We start from the raw sequence: 12689 nt of genomic DNA on the forward strand, positions 1-12689 counted from the left end.
TCAGATATTTGGCAGCCATTTCTGGATCACCTTGCTCAGTATGACGCTGAACCAGACCAGCAGCCAAATCCATAGTGTGCTGTCCCCCTCTCTCATTGAGTGCTTGTGTTAAGGTGTGTTGTACTAGTAAGAGTTAAATCTTTCTCTGATAATTGGACTGTAAGTTCATTCTAGACTGTGTTTATTAGTGATCAAAACAAGACCAGCATCTTAATGGTTCTCATTTGGATGCTGATCTACAAAGGGTGAATGTCATTCACTCATAGATCTATTTAAGGTCAGGCCATGTGGATTTAAAGAAAATATGCATTATGCTTCTTCATCACTACATGACAAAATGCAGAAAGTGCAAAATTATTTCTTTTTCATTCCTCTCTGACTTTTAGAACAACAAAACAAACTCAAATAATTCAACCCGTCTTGCTGTTCGCCCTGCATCTCTTACCAAAGCTACAGACTGACCGGCATCATACAAACTGCCTCTAAAATCTGCCTTCCCACACCCAATCTCTCAGACATGAACCACAGCGCCATCATGCAAAGCCCTCACAAAAGCTGGCATATTATAAGTGTAGGCATGAAGATTATGTGTATTGTCTACATCTGTATGTTTCTGAGTGCAGTGTCTGTCAAAACAAATGTCCCTCTGGGACAGCAGATCTAAATCTAAATTTAAAGTTAACAAGAAAAAAAGAAAATACCTATCCACAAAATATCACGGTCGATACCATGGTAGGCTCTGCAGCATGAAAGTCTGTGAGAATATTATTGCAATAAGTGGAAAGCAGGTTTTCCACAAAGTTATCCTAAGGACAGTTGAATGTTTAGAATATAAAAATGTCAGAAACTGCAACACAATTTAATTCCCTTGTTTATTTGACTTGAATTACTTATTTAATCAGCTATAAAGACATATTAATTACACAAGCTAACCAATAACATCATAAAAACAGTAAGAGGATTACATCAGTGTATTCAACCATTGGTCAGTGAAAATAGTGGGTGTAATTCTGTGAAGAAAGAGACGCATTGAAGGTACTATATTGTAACTGGAAGCCCCCAGCTGTCACTGAAGCATCCGAGAGGAACTTAAGGGTCATCACGTTTCCTGTAAAACAAGTAGCAAAGACAAATGTAATCGTTCGGTGTTTTGGTGATCCAGAGATCCATCAGTGTGCAACAGCCAAATAATGTTTTCTCATAGTGATAACACAGAACACTGTATGTTTGACATCTCACCTGTACTGATGATATCATCAGGTAAATAATCACCACAGAACCTGTAAACAGACAGGCATTCACATTAAACCTTCACAACTCTCTTCTCTTTACTTCAAACAGATGCAGAGGGCAGGAAAAGGAATCTCTGTTTTCACTATATTTCCATCTCTTGGATGTCTAACACAGCGAAAGCTTGGTCCTGTCAGTGACCTGGTCTGACAACTATGCACGAACGGATGAGTGTCCACACATAGGAAAATAATGGGAGATGGACTGATATATTTGTCTTAGCACCATTTGTTTGAATACACACTCTGACAGACCTTGTTGACAGCAGACTGTTTGACTTGTCACATATCAGAAAAAGCACAGGAGAAATAAATTTCATTAACAGTGACTCAGTCCCGGCTACTGAGAAGAGGTCTATTGTACTGAGGCTTGAGTGACTTTCATGAGTGGTAACAACATTTTTGATTTTGACCATGTATCTTGAACGTCTTGTTGTACGTGTTGATATATTGTCCTATTTGTAAGGGGCGTCTGTGGCTCAGGAGGTAGAGCGGTTGTCCACTTGAGGTCGGTGGTTCGATCCTTGGCCTTGGCAGTCTACATGTTGAAGTATCCTTGGGCAAAATACTGAACCCCAAATAAATGCTGTGCCATTGGTGTGTGAGTGTGTGTGAACGGTTAAAATCGTGTGTTGAGCAGGTGGTCTAGCCATCGTATGAATGTGTGTGAAAGGGTGAATGCAGGCTGGTGTTGTAAAAGCGCTTTGAGTGGTCGTCAGACTACAAAAGCTATAAACACAGTCCATTTACCATTTGTTTGATCAGTTGAGCGTCACATCAGCCTATATGAACTGTTCCAGTTCTACCAGAGCTACCAGTTTGGACACTTCTAACTTTTTCCCAAAATAATCCTCACCTCCCAGCAAAGCCTGAGACGTCATCGTAGCTGTCGTACACTTCCAAGAAATCTGCTAAACACGCTGTGTCATCCTCCACATCAAACTCCAAGAAGTGGAGGCGGATCCTCTGGCCCAGGCGCACACGGATGTGCCAGTAGCAGATCTGTTCATCCTGATACTCCTCAGGGAAGCCAGGAGACTGAATGATCCTCTGCTGATCTGTCAGAACTCCACCACACTCCTTGGCTGTAAGACACATGAATGAAATGTCGTGATTAGTCCTCTCAAATACATGTTTAAACGTGAAGGGATGTCAGAGTGAGGGGTCACCACAGTGCAGCACACTGTACAGTTAGGGGTCAGGTGCCTTGCTCAAGGGCACCTCGAGCCCCAGAGGTGAGCTGACACCTCTCCAGCTACCTGACCACCTTCCACCTCCATATCAATTAATCCATGCTGGACTGGACCAGGCCACCATGCAGTTCCCAACCCAAGTCCTTAAGGACTGAGCTCCTGTGGCCCCCGAAGCTACTGCAGTCTCAAAAAGCAATTAAAATGTTCACATAAAGCACAATAACATGTGACTTAGAGGCATAAAGGAGAGAGTGTGACTATCTAAAAGTGTTTTTAAAACACCTGTTTGTCATGTCTCGTCAGATCTGTTAAGTGTTTTTGCTCACGAGCGTCATGTCTTGTCTTACACTTCCTGTTTTATTGTGAAACCTAACTCTCCTCTCGTTTCAGGCCCCTTGAATTCCCGGTGTGTTTCCCGCCTGTCTGATTGTCTACCCCGCCCTAATTGTCTCCACCTGTTCATTGTTACCTCGTGTATATATAGTCTGCGTCTCCCTTTGTCCTGTGCCAGATTGTCCCGTGCCATGTCTTTGTACCAAGCCGTGATTTATCCAGCATTCCTTGATCCTTGTCTTCCTGTTATTGCCTTGTGTTTTTCGTAAGTAAATCATTGTTGAACAAGTGTTTTTCTAGTCTAGATTTGATTCATTTGTTACTTTGTATCCTTGCCAATTGAGCCCTTTTTGAGTTTTGAAAATTGACCTTCTAAATTATCCTTAGCGTCTTTTGTTTGTAAATTACTCCTTTATTTTTGTAACTTTGCTGATTGTGTCTGAGTCATGCATTGTATTTGAGTCCTGACACCTCGCGCCTCCGGGCCCTGTCACTGTTGAATGTGGCATCTGAATGCCAGGTATGAAGGAAATGTTTGCAAATGAAGTTTGTCTTGTGATTATTGTATGTCCAGAGTGTGTAGTATGAAAATGCATTTTTACCAAGTGAAATCGGTACTAAAACCAACCACATGTCCCCAGTGCTCGACTTCTAATTCTGTCAAATGATTGTAGGCACTATATCTGACATGTGAAAATACAGTATGCAGAGTACGCAGCTACAGGTTTTTTTTGTGTGGGACAGCTGAAAACTAAAATGTTGATGCTTATCAGAGTAATGGATTCTCTGCAAGCACAAGGGGGAGGAGAGCAGTAGGAGCTCTGCACAGAAGGAAATACATAATGGTTCATAGGAATGGAAAATAAAACTGGCAGCATCGTTCTTTTCTATACCCTGTGCATATTTTGAACAAGATGGCCCCAACAACGTTCACATTATATACATGTTCTACACAAAAACATTAACATACAGTATTAAGCAGTATTTACCATGAACATACTGTAAATTTTATGGAGGAGACAGTTATAGAATAATAAAATTCATGTGTACTTCTGTTGGATGAGTTGACCTCATAATCACTAAGAAATGTAAATTGTCAAGAAATGAAAGAAATTATGCAACTCCCCTCAGCTCCATGTAGCTTTGCAGCATCTTTTAGCTCATTGCGTTGGATTTTACAACTTTACAACAAAAAGAATTGCTTTGCAGCAGGCAGCTGATAAACGTTTTCATGCCGTGTACTCCAATGGCTAACAGCAGTTAGCAGCCAGACACAGTTGGAGACGAGCTAGCTGGTGAATGTAGATGAGCATTTAACCGTTAGAGTCAAAAACCAGGGTCAGAAACCACCCCCCCACATTCATCAGGTATTCAGATGAACACTTCCTCCATTCCAACAGCTCTCAGAATGATCAGCTCCACTGTTTTTGCACTACTGTGTGATTTGTTTAACATCCTGCTGTCACATACATGCAATATTACAATATTTTTATTTCCTTTGCGTACTAAACCTATGCATTTTCTTCTACTGTGATACATATATATTTATCTACTGTGCAATATTGCAAACACTACTTAATTTATCCATACGAACTTATCTGACATTGCTCCATATCTGCAGAATGTGTACATAGGTAATTCTTTGGTAATACATTTTCCATTAACAATCTTATGAGGTGAAAATGTATGTTTACATATTTTGCTGCTGTCAAGTAACACTGGGGGTTGAGGAGCAAGACGATGCTTCTCTCTCAGTAATCTAGTCACCTGTGCCTTTTAATTCAGTCAGCTGCTCAAATTAGATGTGTCTAACCCTTTCTCTCCTGTTACTTCTCACAACCGCCCACCACGAACCCAGTTCCTCTTCTCTCTCCCTCTCAGTAGGCCACATGGTGGATCTGCAGTTTGCACTGTTGCCTCACATTTAGACGGTCCAGGATTCAAACCCAAGCTGCCCAGATTCTCTGGCCATCACAGGTCCTTCCATGTGGAGTGTGAATGTTCTCCCACTGCCCATTAGTGTTCCGCCAGGTGCTCTAGTGTCCTTCAACCATCAAAGACATGCGTATTAGGGTTAATACTTCCATCCAACTGATTCTTCTGCTTCTATTAAGTCCAAACCCCTGGGTTCCTGAACACTCCACCAAGACCCGTTCAGCCCCTGCTCATCCCCATTCACTTGACCCCCTTTCATCCCTCCCTTCAACCCAAACCATCCCACCTGGACTGAGACATCAAAACCAACAATATATGTGACGTGATGCAAGCATCACAGGCTACAAAAGCCTTACCCACCATGCATGAGGCCATGTCGTCAGATGATCTTAACACATTTTATGCCAGCTTTGACCTCCTGAACAAAGAGTCAGCTGTAAAGTCTACTCTGACTCCAGAGGACCTGCCACTGTTAGCATCGACAGTGTATGTGAGAGGAATCATGCAGAAAGCGAATGTGAGCAAAGCCGCTGGGCCTTTCCACATCCCTGACCACGTGCCAACAACATACGCCAAATAGCTGATTGATGTCATCACTGACATCACTGGGTTTTTTTGCCATCTGCACTGCCCTCCACTCAGTTTTCACACACCTTGAAAATAACAACACCAACATCAGAATGTTTGTTGATTTCAGCTCAGCATTAAACACAAACGCTGTCATGAAAGTGATGAGCAAACTTAGCACTCTGGGCTTGAGTACAACACTCTGCAGCTAGATATTGGACTTCCTCACAAACAGACCCCAGACAGTTCAGATTGGTCACAAGTCCTCCTCTCTGGTGTTCAACATCGGAGCTACGTGTTCAGCCCCCTCCTGTTCATGCTGTGCACCCATGACCACAGTCCACGACATGGAGAGAACTCTGTTGTGAAGTTTGCAGACAAGAACACCTTCATCAGCCAGATTACAAACAGCATGAGAATCCATATCAGGAGGAAATCACTGATCTCGCAGTGTGGAGGAGCAAGAGAAATCATCCTGCCTGGAAACATTACAGATTGGCATGAGATGTGCATATATCATAAGCAGTGGTTCCCAACCTTTTTCCTTAAGGGACCCCTGTTCTATCATTGTGTAAACTGATGATTCCTGACTTAGTGACATATTTTATGGATATTACATATTATATTTAATGTGTAACAGTAACAGTGTTAATAACTGCAGGAAAATGTCTGGAAAATATTTCTTTTGAATATTCATCAGAAATTAGTTGTCCTGACATTTTTAGGAACTTTTTGTAATGCATGATGAGGCTGATTAGCAGAAAATGATGGCTCTTTTCATATAGCTTGTGTTCAGGTCCTTACCTTGCCCTTATCCTGTGAGATTTTTTTTTAAAGTTTATATCTTAAATACTACTCTAAACTTAAATAATTCAATTGTTCTCTCCGTAGAAATCAATGAATTGCTGAGATATAGACCTTGCAATCCCCCCTGTCATGTCACAATCTCTGTCTGGTATTTTGTGCTCATTCTTGTCTCTCTCTCTCTCTGCCCACAGGTACATGAGAAGGGCCGGGGCTGATCTCCTCAGGAGGGAAACTGACTGCACACCTGACACAAATCAGCCCATCAGCCGGAACCAAACACTCCTCAGTGCCAGAATATTCCCTCATGTTGCCACGCATGGTTTTCGCTCCTGAGGAGAATCTAGCCACGCTTCCTAGTCATTGTTGTATTGAGTATTTTCCTGAGTCATCCTCCCGAGTTTCTGTATAGTTTTTGTGTTGCTACTTTGTGAGTACTATTTCCCCTTTTTGGGTGTTTTGTAGCTCTTTTAGTTGTTACTTTGTTTCTTGATATCTTTTTCCCGTTTGGTGTCCTCAATTGTACTTTGTGATTGTTAATAAATACTTTTGTTTTTCCCTCTCTGCATCTGGGTCCTGGTACTCATTGCCCGAGCCATAACTACCCCCACCTCAATACTTCTACTGCACACACAACACTTACTTGACAGCTGTAGATGAGTATATTGACATTTTACATCCCAAACATATAATAAATTCAATTAATATGATGCATTGCAATTTATAGCAGTCTGGAAGGGCCATTTCGCCATACTGAGAATGTTTACCTGTGATTTTGGCCACTAAGGGGCAGAAAGACAAAACAGAACAAAAAAGCTGCCATACATGCTCTGACATTATCTCACAAACCTGTTGTGGCTAATGTGTTAGCAAACAATCCCCTATTAACATATCTAAAAGTCAGTGAGTTTGTCAGAATCTTTCCATTGAAAACGAAGTTCATGAGAAGAATTAACTCTAAGGCCATACAACTAAAGCACTGAGCTGAAAGAGGACAAAATGATCCGTAAAAACTCCATGTTTATGTAAAAACTATTGATTCAGCTGGATATTTTTCTAGGATTTAGTGGAGACTAAAACACAGTTAAAAGGAGAGTGAATTATTGGTATTGGAAGAGTGGGCCTCCAAACTGAGTGCAGATGTTGCTTCATGTCTGCTGGATGTATAGATAAGCATCTGTTTGCTGAAGTTCACTTCTTAGTGGTGAAAGGTGGAAATATTTCAGTGCAGTCTTTACAGTTTGTGTCCCTGATTGTTGGTTTAAATTATCCTTATATAAAAAATAAACACAGATATCAGCCAATATGTAATTATAAGACTCTCAAATTTTGATTTTGTGATCAGTCTCTATTCATTCTGGCTGCTATTAAGTGCAAACAAGCTGTGACAGACTTGACATTACCTATATGTACATAGTTTGCATTTGGCCACTTCTAGTACCGTCAATTACGTTTTCACTTCATCTGTTTTTTTATTTGTAAGCCATATAAAAGACACATGAGCACCCCTCTGATGGACAATAAAGTTTTTCTCATGCTGAACTAATGTTTTTTTTTTTAACTCAATGGAGGTGTAGGGGAAAAAACAAGATCCAGTCAGAACAGTTAAAACATCACCAGTGTCACAGGTAGCGTGGTTGGGTGTTTGTTTTCAAAATAATGCTTTTAAATGTTTTACAGATCTACTAGTGTGAATATTCTTTGACTTATAATGAATCAGACAGATGATAAAGTTTGAACACAAAGGCATCCGTGTTTCATTCATTCTTTCAGACTCTGACAACTCAGACAGTCCAGCCTTTGTTTTATTATCACTTACTCAGTTACTCCACCGACATCTTATCCAGACTGATATGTTCTTACTTCCTCCAGGTTTATTCTGGTCTGACCATGATAACTCACAGGGTGGGACTGAGAATGTGGCTTTGAGTCAAAGCAACAAAAAGTCCTCTTTTCTTCCTCTCTCTTTACAAGTTCTCTACACCATCCATCACAGCGGTGATGACGACATCCTGAGTGAGTCTGTGGAGCCTCAGACTTGATGACTCTTCTAAACCTGTGGGTCCAGATCTCCCCCACTGAGACTCATGAGTCCAGCACTTACCCATAGCAATGCAGTCAGCACTTACTCTTTAAACCACACACATCCTTTCAAGCCATTAAGGTATTTAATGTTGGGCGAAAGATCAGTACCACAAATGCAACTACAAAAAAAGTCCTGCATTTAAAATGTTAAAAACCATGTTTGTAAATATTCAGACATATTAGCATTAAAATCAATAGCTTGAATTGAACGACTCAGTACAATTTGAAGACGTCACTCGTGAATGCATAGAGAATATTTCTGTCCTCTTTTAGGTCACTGTTTTAGTTTCATGACCTGCATGCATGACCAGTAGTTGTTCTCATTAACTCCATTTTAAGTGAAAATATTCTGATAACCTCACTGACTGCATGATGTGTAAATGGTTTGCTAATACATTAGCCATAACCAGTTTGTGAGGAGATGTCAAGACAATGTGGCTGTCAGCTTCTGTTTTTTAGTTCATCAGCCCCCTAGTGGCCAGTATTTTATTGCATTTTGGCCACTATATGGAAACAAAAAAGAGCGGTATGGTAAAAATTGATATATTTTCACTTTTAAAATCACAGTTTTTTATTTACACATTCAACAGACAGAGTGACATTAGATTTGGCAAGAACATACAGCTGTGTATCTGGCTACCTGACAAATGGAGGTTATTAGCTGTTGAATGTTAACTGTGTCTGGGTGCTGTTGGGTGATGGGAATGAACTATAAGTAATTTGAAGGCCAGAAAACTAAAACAAAAAAGAGCTTTTCACATTGCACAAATCATTTAATTCATTCATAAAATGATTGAATAGTGCAGCTTTAAACCACCACTTCTTACTATGTATAAAACATGTACTTACAGTTTGGGTTGTAGCAGTACACATCCCATTTCTCACTTTTGTTCAGCCTGTATCCGTAGTCAATGATGCCAACCTTTCCAAAACCACAGTTGGCGCCAGCTTTGACAATGGGGTAACCAACACGTCCTTTGTCAAACCATCCAGCTGCACACACATGGAAACCTGAACAAGAGCAAAAAAAAAAAAAAATCAGTTTTCTGCATCAATACACTGGTCCTGTGTTCTTCAACCACAGAAAGTCTTTCAACTCTGCCAACAGGGCAGCCTCAAGAGAAAAAACCTGGATCACAGCCTTCTGGTGGATATTAAGAGATTTTTGTTCGTTATTTTGTTGTTGTTTTTTTATCTGTGGAGAAAGGGGGCTTGGGGCTTGGCTTAGAGTTACAATAAGCAGACTCCAGCCAGAACAGCCCAGATAAAAGAGGGACCTCCAAGGTAGACTGCTGTGTGGAAACTCAGCTGTAGCAGCTGACAGGGAGGTGGATCGTAGTGACAGGAGCCAGTGGCTGGACTCAATCTCTGTCCCAAGGGAACAGTGATGTTCCCCACCCAAGAAGGTGTGAACAGACATTTACAATACTCTTGGGCTTGTTTAAAATTTGGCAGAGGGTCACGTAACAGCAGAGCACTGGTGGAAAGAAGTGTTTAACTCACTGCTTCCCAATGACCCTTACCCTGAACATATGCACCTCCTTACATGTTAAAAGCATTCCAGTGATTAAAGGATGTAACACTGCTTTTACATCAGAGACCTGTCTGCAGATATGTTTCATGCATTTCATGGGAGAAAGGAAAAGTAAACACAGCCCTCCTCACCTCCAGTTGGTGACATGGATTGAGAATGTAAACTGTTCATGAAATAGCATTGTGTCAATGGGATTATGATGCATACACTTCTCCTGCAGTCAGTCTTTTTCATGTGTATTGCTGAGTTTGTGTGTAAGCTGCTGCAGACCTATTTGACGAGCTGCCTCCAGCTGTTCATAAGTGGCCAGCTTCCCTCCCTCGTATTTGCAGACAGCCTTGGCCTCTTTATATGTCAGCTGGTACCTCCCTTTGCGCGATTCCCGGTGGTAAACTCCAGCTGCTTGTTCTGTCAAAGAGAAGGACAACCAGAAAAGCTACCACCACTGTTGAAGGCCAAGAGAGACACGATGTTGATGCTTTTGTGGTGACACTGTCTGTAGCAACCACAGTGATTTGCATCCAAGCAGTTAATACACAGTTAAAGCATTTGGCTTAACTTTGGAAGGTCTGAGAGACATTCATGGGGCTATAGCCAAGCAAGTGGCAATGTTTTCAGAGAGGAGGTGAAGGTTAAATGGAGCTAAACAAAACAAGAACAAGAAAGGCTAACCGTGTGACATTTTTCCCCGTTTTGGATGTTCACCAACAGTTGGGTCACTTGCTCCCTGGCCCCCTCAGAGGGAAGTCCTCTGATCCTGTTTTGACTTTATGCATGCATGACTGCAAAACTAGGCAGAGAGCCCACAGAAATTAGCCGCAAGTTGATATTTTCATCCTTTTAACCTGTTTGATGAATGTTTATACACGAATCAAACTCTCACTCTCACTGCTACAGGAACGTATCGCCTTCTTGCTCAGCATGGCACACATTTTGTGCGAGAGTTCACACCAGTAACATTCTGTGTGAGCACTTCCAAGAAAACACATGTAACAGAAGTTGCATGAAATAATGGCAGAAAAAGCTGTGCATGTGATTCAAGTGAGGCAAACACATTAGCACTATGCACACCGTTTTGTTACTTTGCCTCTCACCTCATAAAAATGTACACAATGTGGTCCATGAAGTGATAGTCAGAGGTGTGTGTGTGTGTGGGAAAGTCAGCAGCATGTCAGCATATATGCCTCAACATACATAAAGACAGACTCAAAGCCGTGCTGTCAATTTCATTTCAGTAGGAGGATAAAACGTCTATTCCCAAATGCAGGAAATAGAAATGAGTTGAACTATCTTTTCTTCTGACTCTGATGTGCTTGCATTTTGGGAGGCCTTGAGATGAAGTCATTTCCCCATGTGTATGGGCCTCATGCAGCACTCAGCCAGGTCATAAACATGCGCTTGGCACAGTGAGAGCTGCTGGTGTGCTGCCCGTTAATGCTTGTTACTCGAACAATATGCTTTTATGAAAGCCTGTTCTGCCTGTGTTTGAAATAAAAAACAACACAAAACTATCCCAGGTAACAGTAACTGATTACATGTGAAAGACGTGAATATTTCTGGACCGCTGCCCCTGAAGACACCGGTTGATAAAGTTAAACTAGTTTTGATAAATACCAAAGGAAGTCATCATATTTACTTAAAGTTATATGACACTGATTAAGTCATGACTGGTAACTCGCAGCTCGATCATTTGTATGCCGATTGAGGCTTAACTTCATCACAATCATTACTTTCAACTTCAACAAAGTGGTCCTAGATGTCCAAGCGGAGGCGACATTTTCCACGGCTGCAAACGACTACGACAGGAAGAAAAGAGTTATTTACCCAGCCATATTGAGTTATGAAATACTCCGTTTTTGAAGCCCCATGCCCGCGCTTCCTTCAGCAGGAACCCGAGTGTGAAGAGGAGCGTAAAGACGCGCATCCTGCAGCCTCAGTGCGCAGCAGCTCTCTGTGGAGATGTGTTCAGGAGCTCGGTCCTCCGTCCGCCCGCGGCTGCTGCTGCTGCCGCCTTATATACAGCTGCTCCAACCAACGCACAGGGGATTCACTGACTTTACTCAATGACTCACTGCAGGTTCACTCAGTGCAGCTACTGGTCACTTCTTTATTAACATGACGTCAACTTTTGTCCTGCTTACTGTCTGTTGCCATTCCACAGATAAACCTGTACATCCATTTTACTGCAGGGGGTTACAGCTTCACTGTCTGCTTTTGCTACATCGTCAGCTCATGAAATGCTATAATGTTGTCCGGTGAAGAAAGGCTTGTAGATCTTTAAACTTTTCTGGATGTTGTTTTCATGATCTTAAGGCTACTTTAGAGTTTCAGTAAGAGAGCGATGCTAAAGAAATTTGATAAGGTAACTTTGTGAAAGCAACACGGAGGGGACTGTTATTTAAAACATTGAATGCTTGTATATTTTCTGTAATTAAAGCTGCATCAATCGACTCTCCATCAGTTTATGCATCATCAAAAAAATGCAAACGAAGAAAACCCTGATGATGTCATTGGGGTTCTTTTATCTTTGACCTGAATTAAACGAAACCACCATAAAGTTGATTAAATTCCATTCAGGATCCGGTGTCCAAAAGCCAGGATATTTTTATATATATATATATATTATTAAAGACATTGAAGAGTGTGTTGCAAGACACATGATGAATGAAACTCTTACCAACCAGTATTCATTCTCCTTTTAGCTCCGGTTTGGTCTCCACCAACAGCTTTTTAGCTGCTAGTTTTTGTCTTTTTGTGTTTGTCTCCACTCGTGTCCCTCAAGCACAGCTGTGTGCTTATCTCCCTCTCAAAGTTCAAGGCTCCTCTAATTATTAATTGTTTCTCCTCCTTGCCCTCTCTTTTCACTCAAGCGTCTCTGTGCCGGATACATCAGCCGTCCTGGGACCCCTCGGTCTCGCTTGGCTGTCTGTGCCTTGTTCCAGATGTTTC

The 12689-nt window shown here is 41.5% G+C and overlaps 1 protein-coding gene across 1 annotated transcript; it reads right to left on the reverse strand.

The window, feature by feature from the left end:
- Window positions 1–873: 873 nt before the first annotated feature.
- Window positions 874–11713, reverse strand: tnfaip6 (tumor necrosis factor, alpha-induced protein 6). Its single transcript, XM_041951342.1, has 6 exons — window positions 11565–11713; window positions 10011–10148; window positions 9056–9217; window positions 2146–2374; window positions 1240–1280; window positions 874–1108 (listed from the first exon to the last, which is right to left on the reverse strand). The coding sequence occupies exons 1-6, from the start codon at window positions 11662–11664 to the stop codon at window positions 987–989; spliced, it is 792 nt and encodes a 263-aa protein (XP_041807276.1). The 5' UTR covers window positions 11665–11713; the 3' UTR covers window positions 874–986.
- Between the last annotated feature and the right edge of the window lie 976 nt (window positions 11714–12689).

The sequence above is a fragment of the Chelmon rostratus genome, chromosome 13 (assembly GCF_017976325.1).
Source record: "Chelmon rostratus isolate fCheRos1 chromosome 13, fCheRos1.pri, whole genome shotgun sequence".
Lineage (NCBI taxonomy): Eukaryota > Metazoa > Chordata > Actinopteri > Chaetodontiformes > Chaetodontidae > Chelmon > Chelmon rostratus.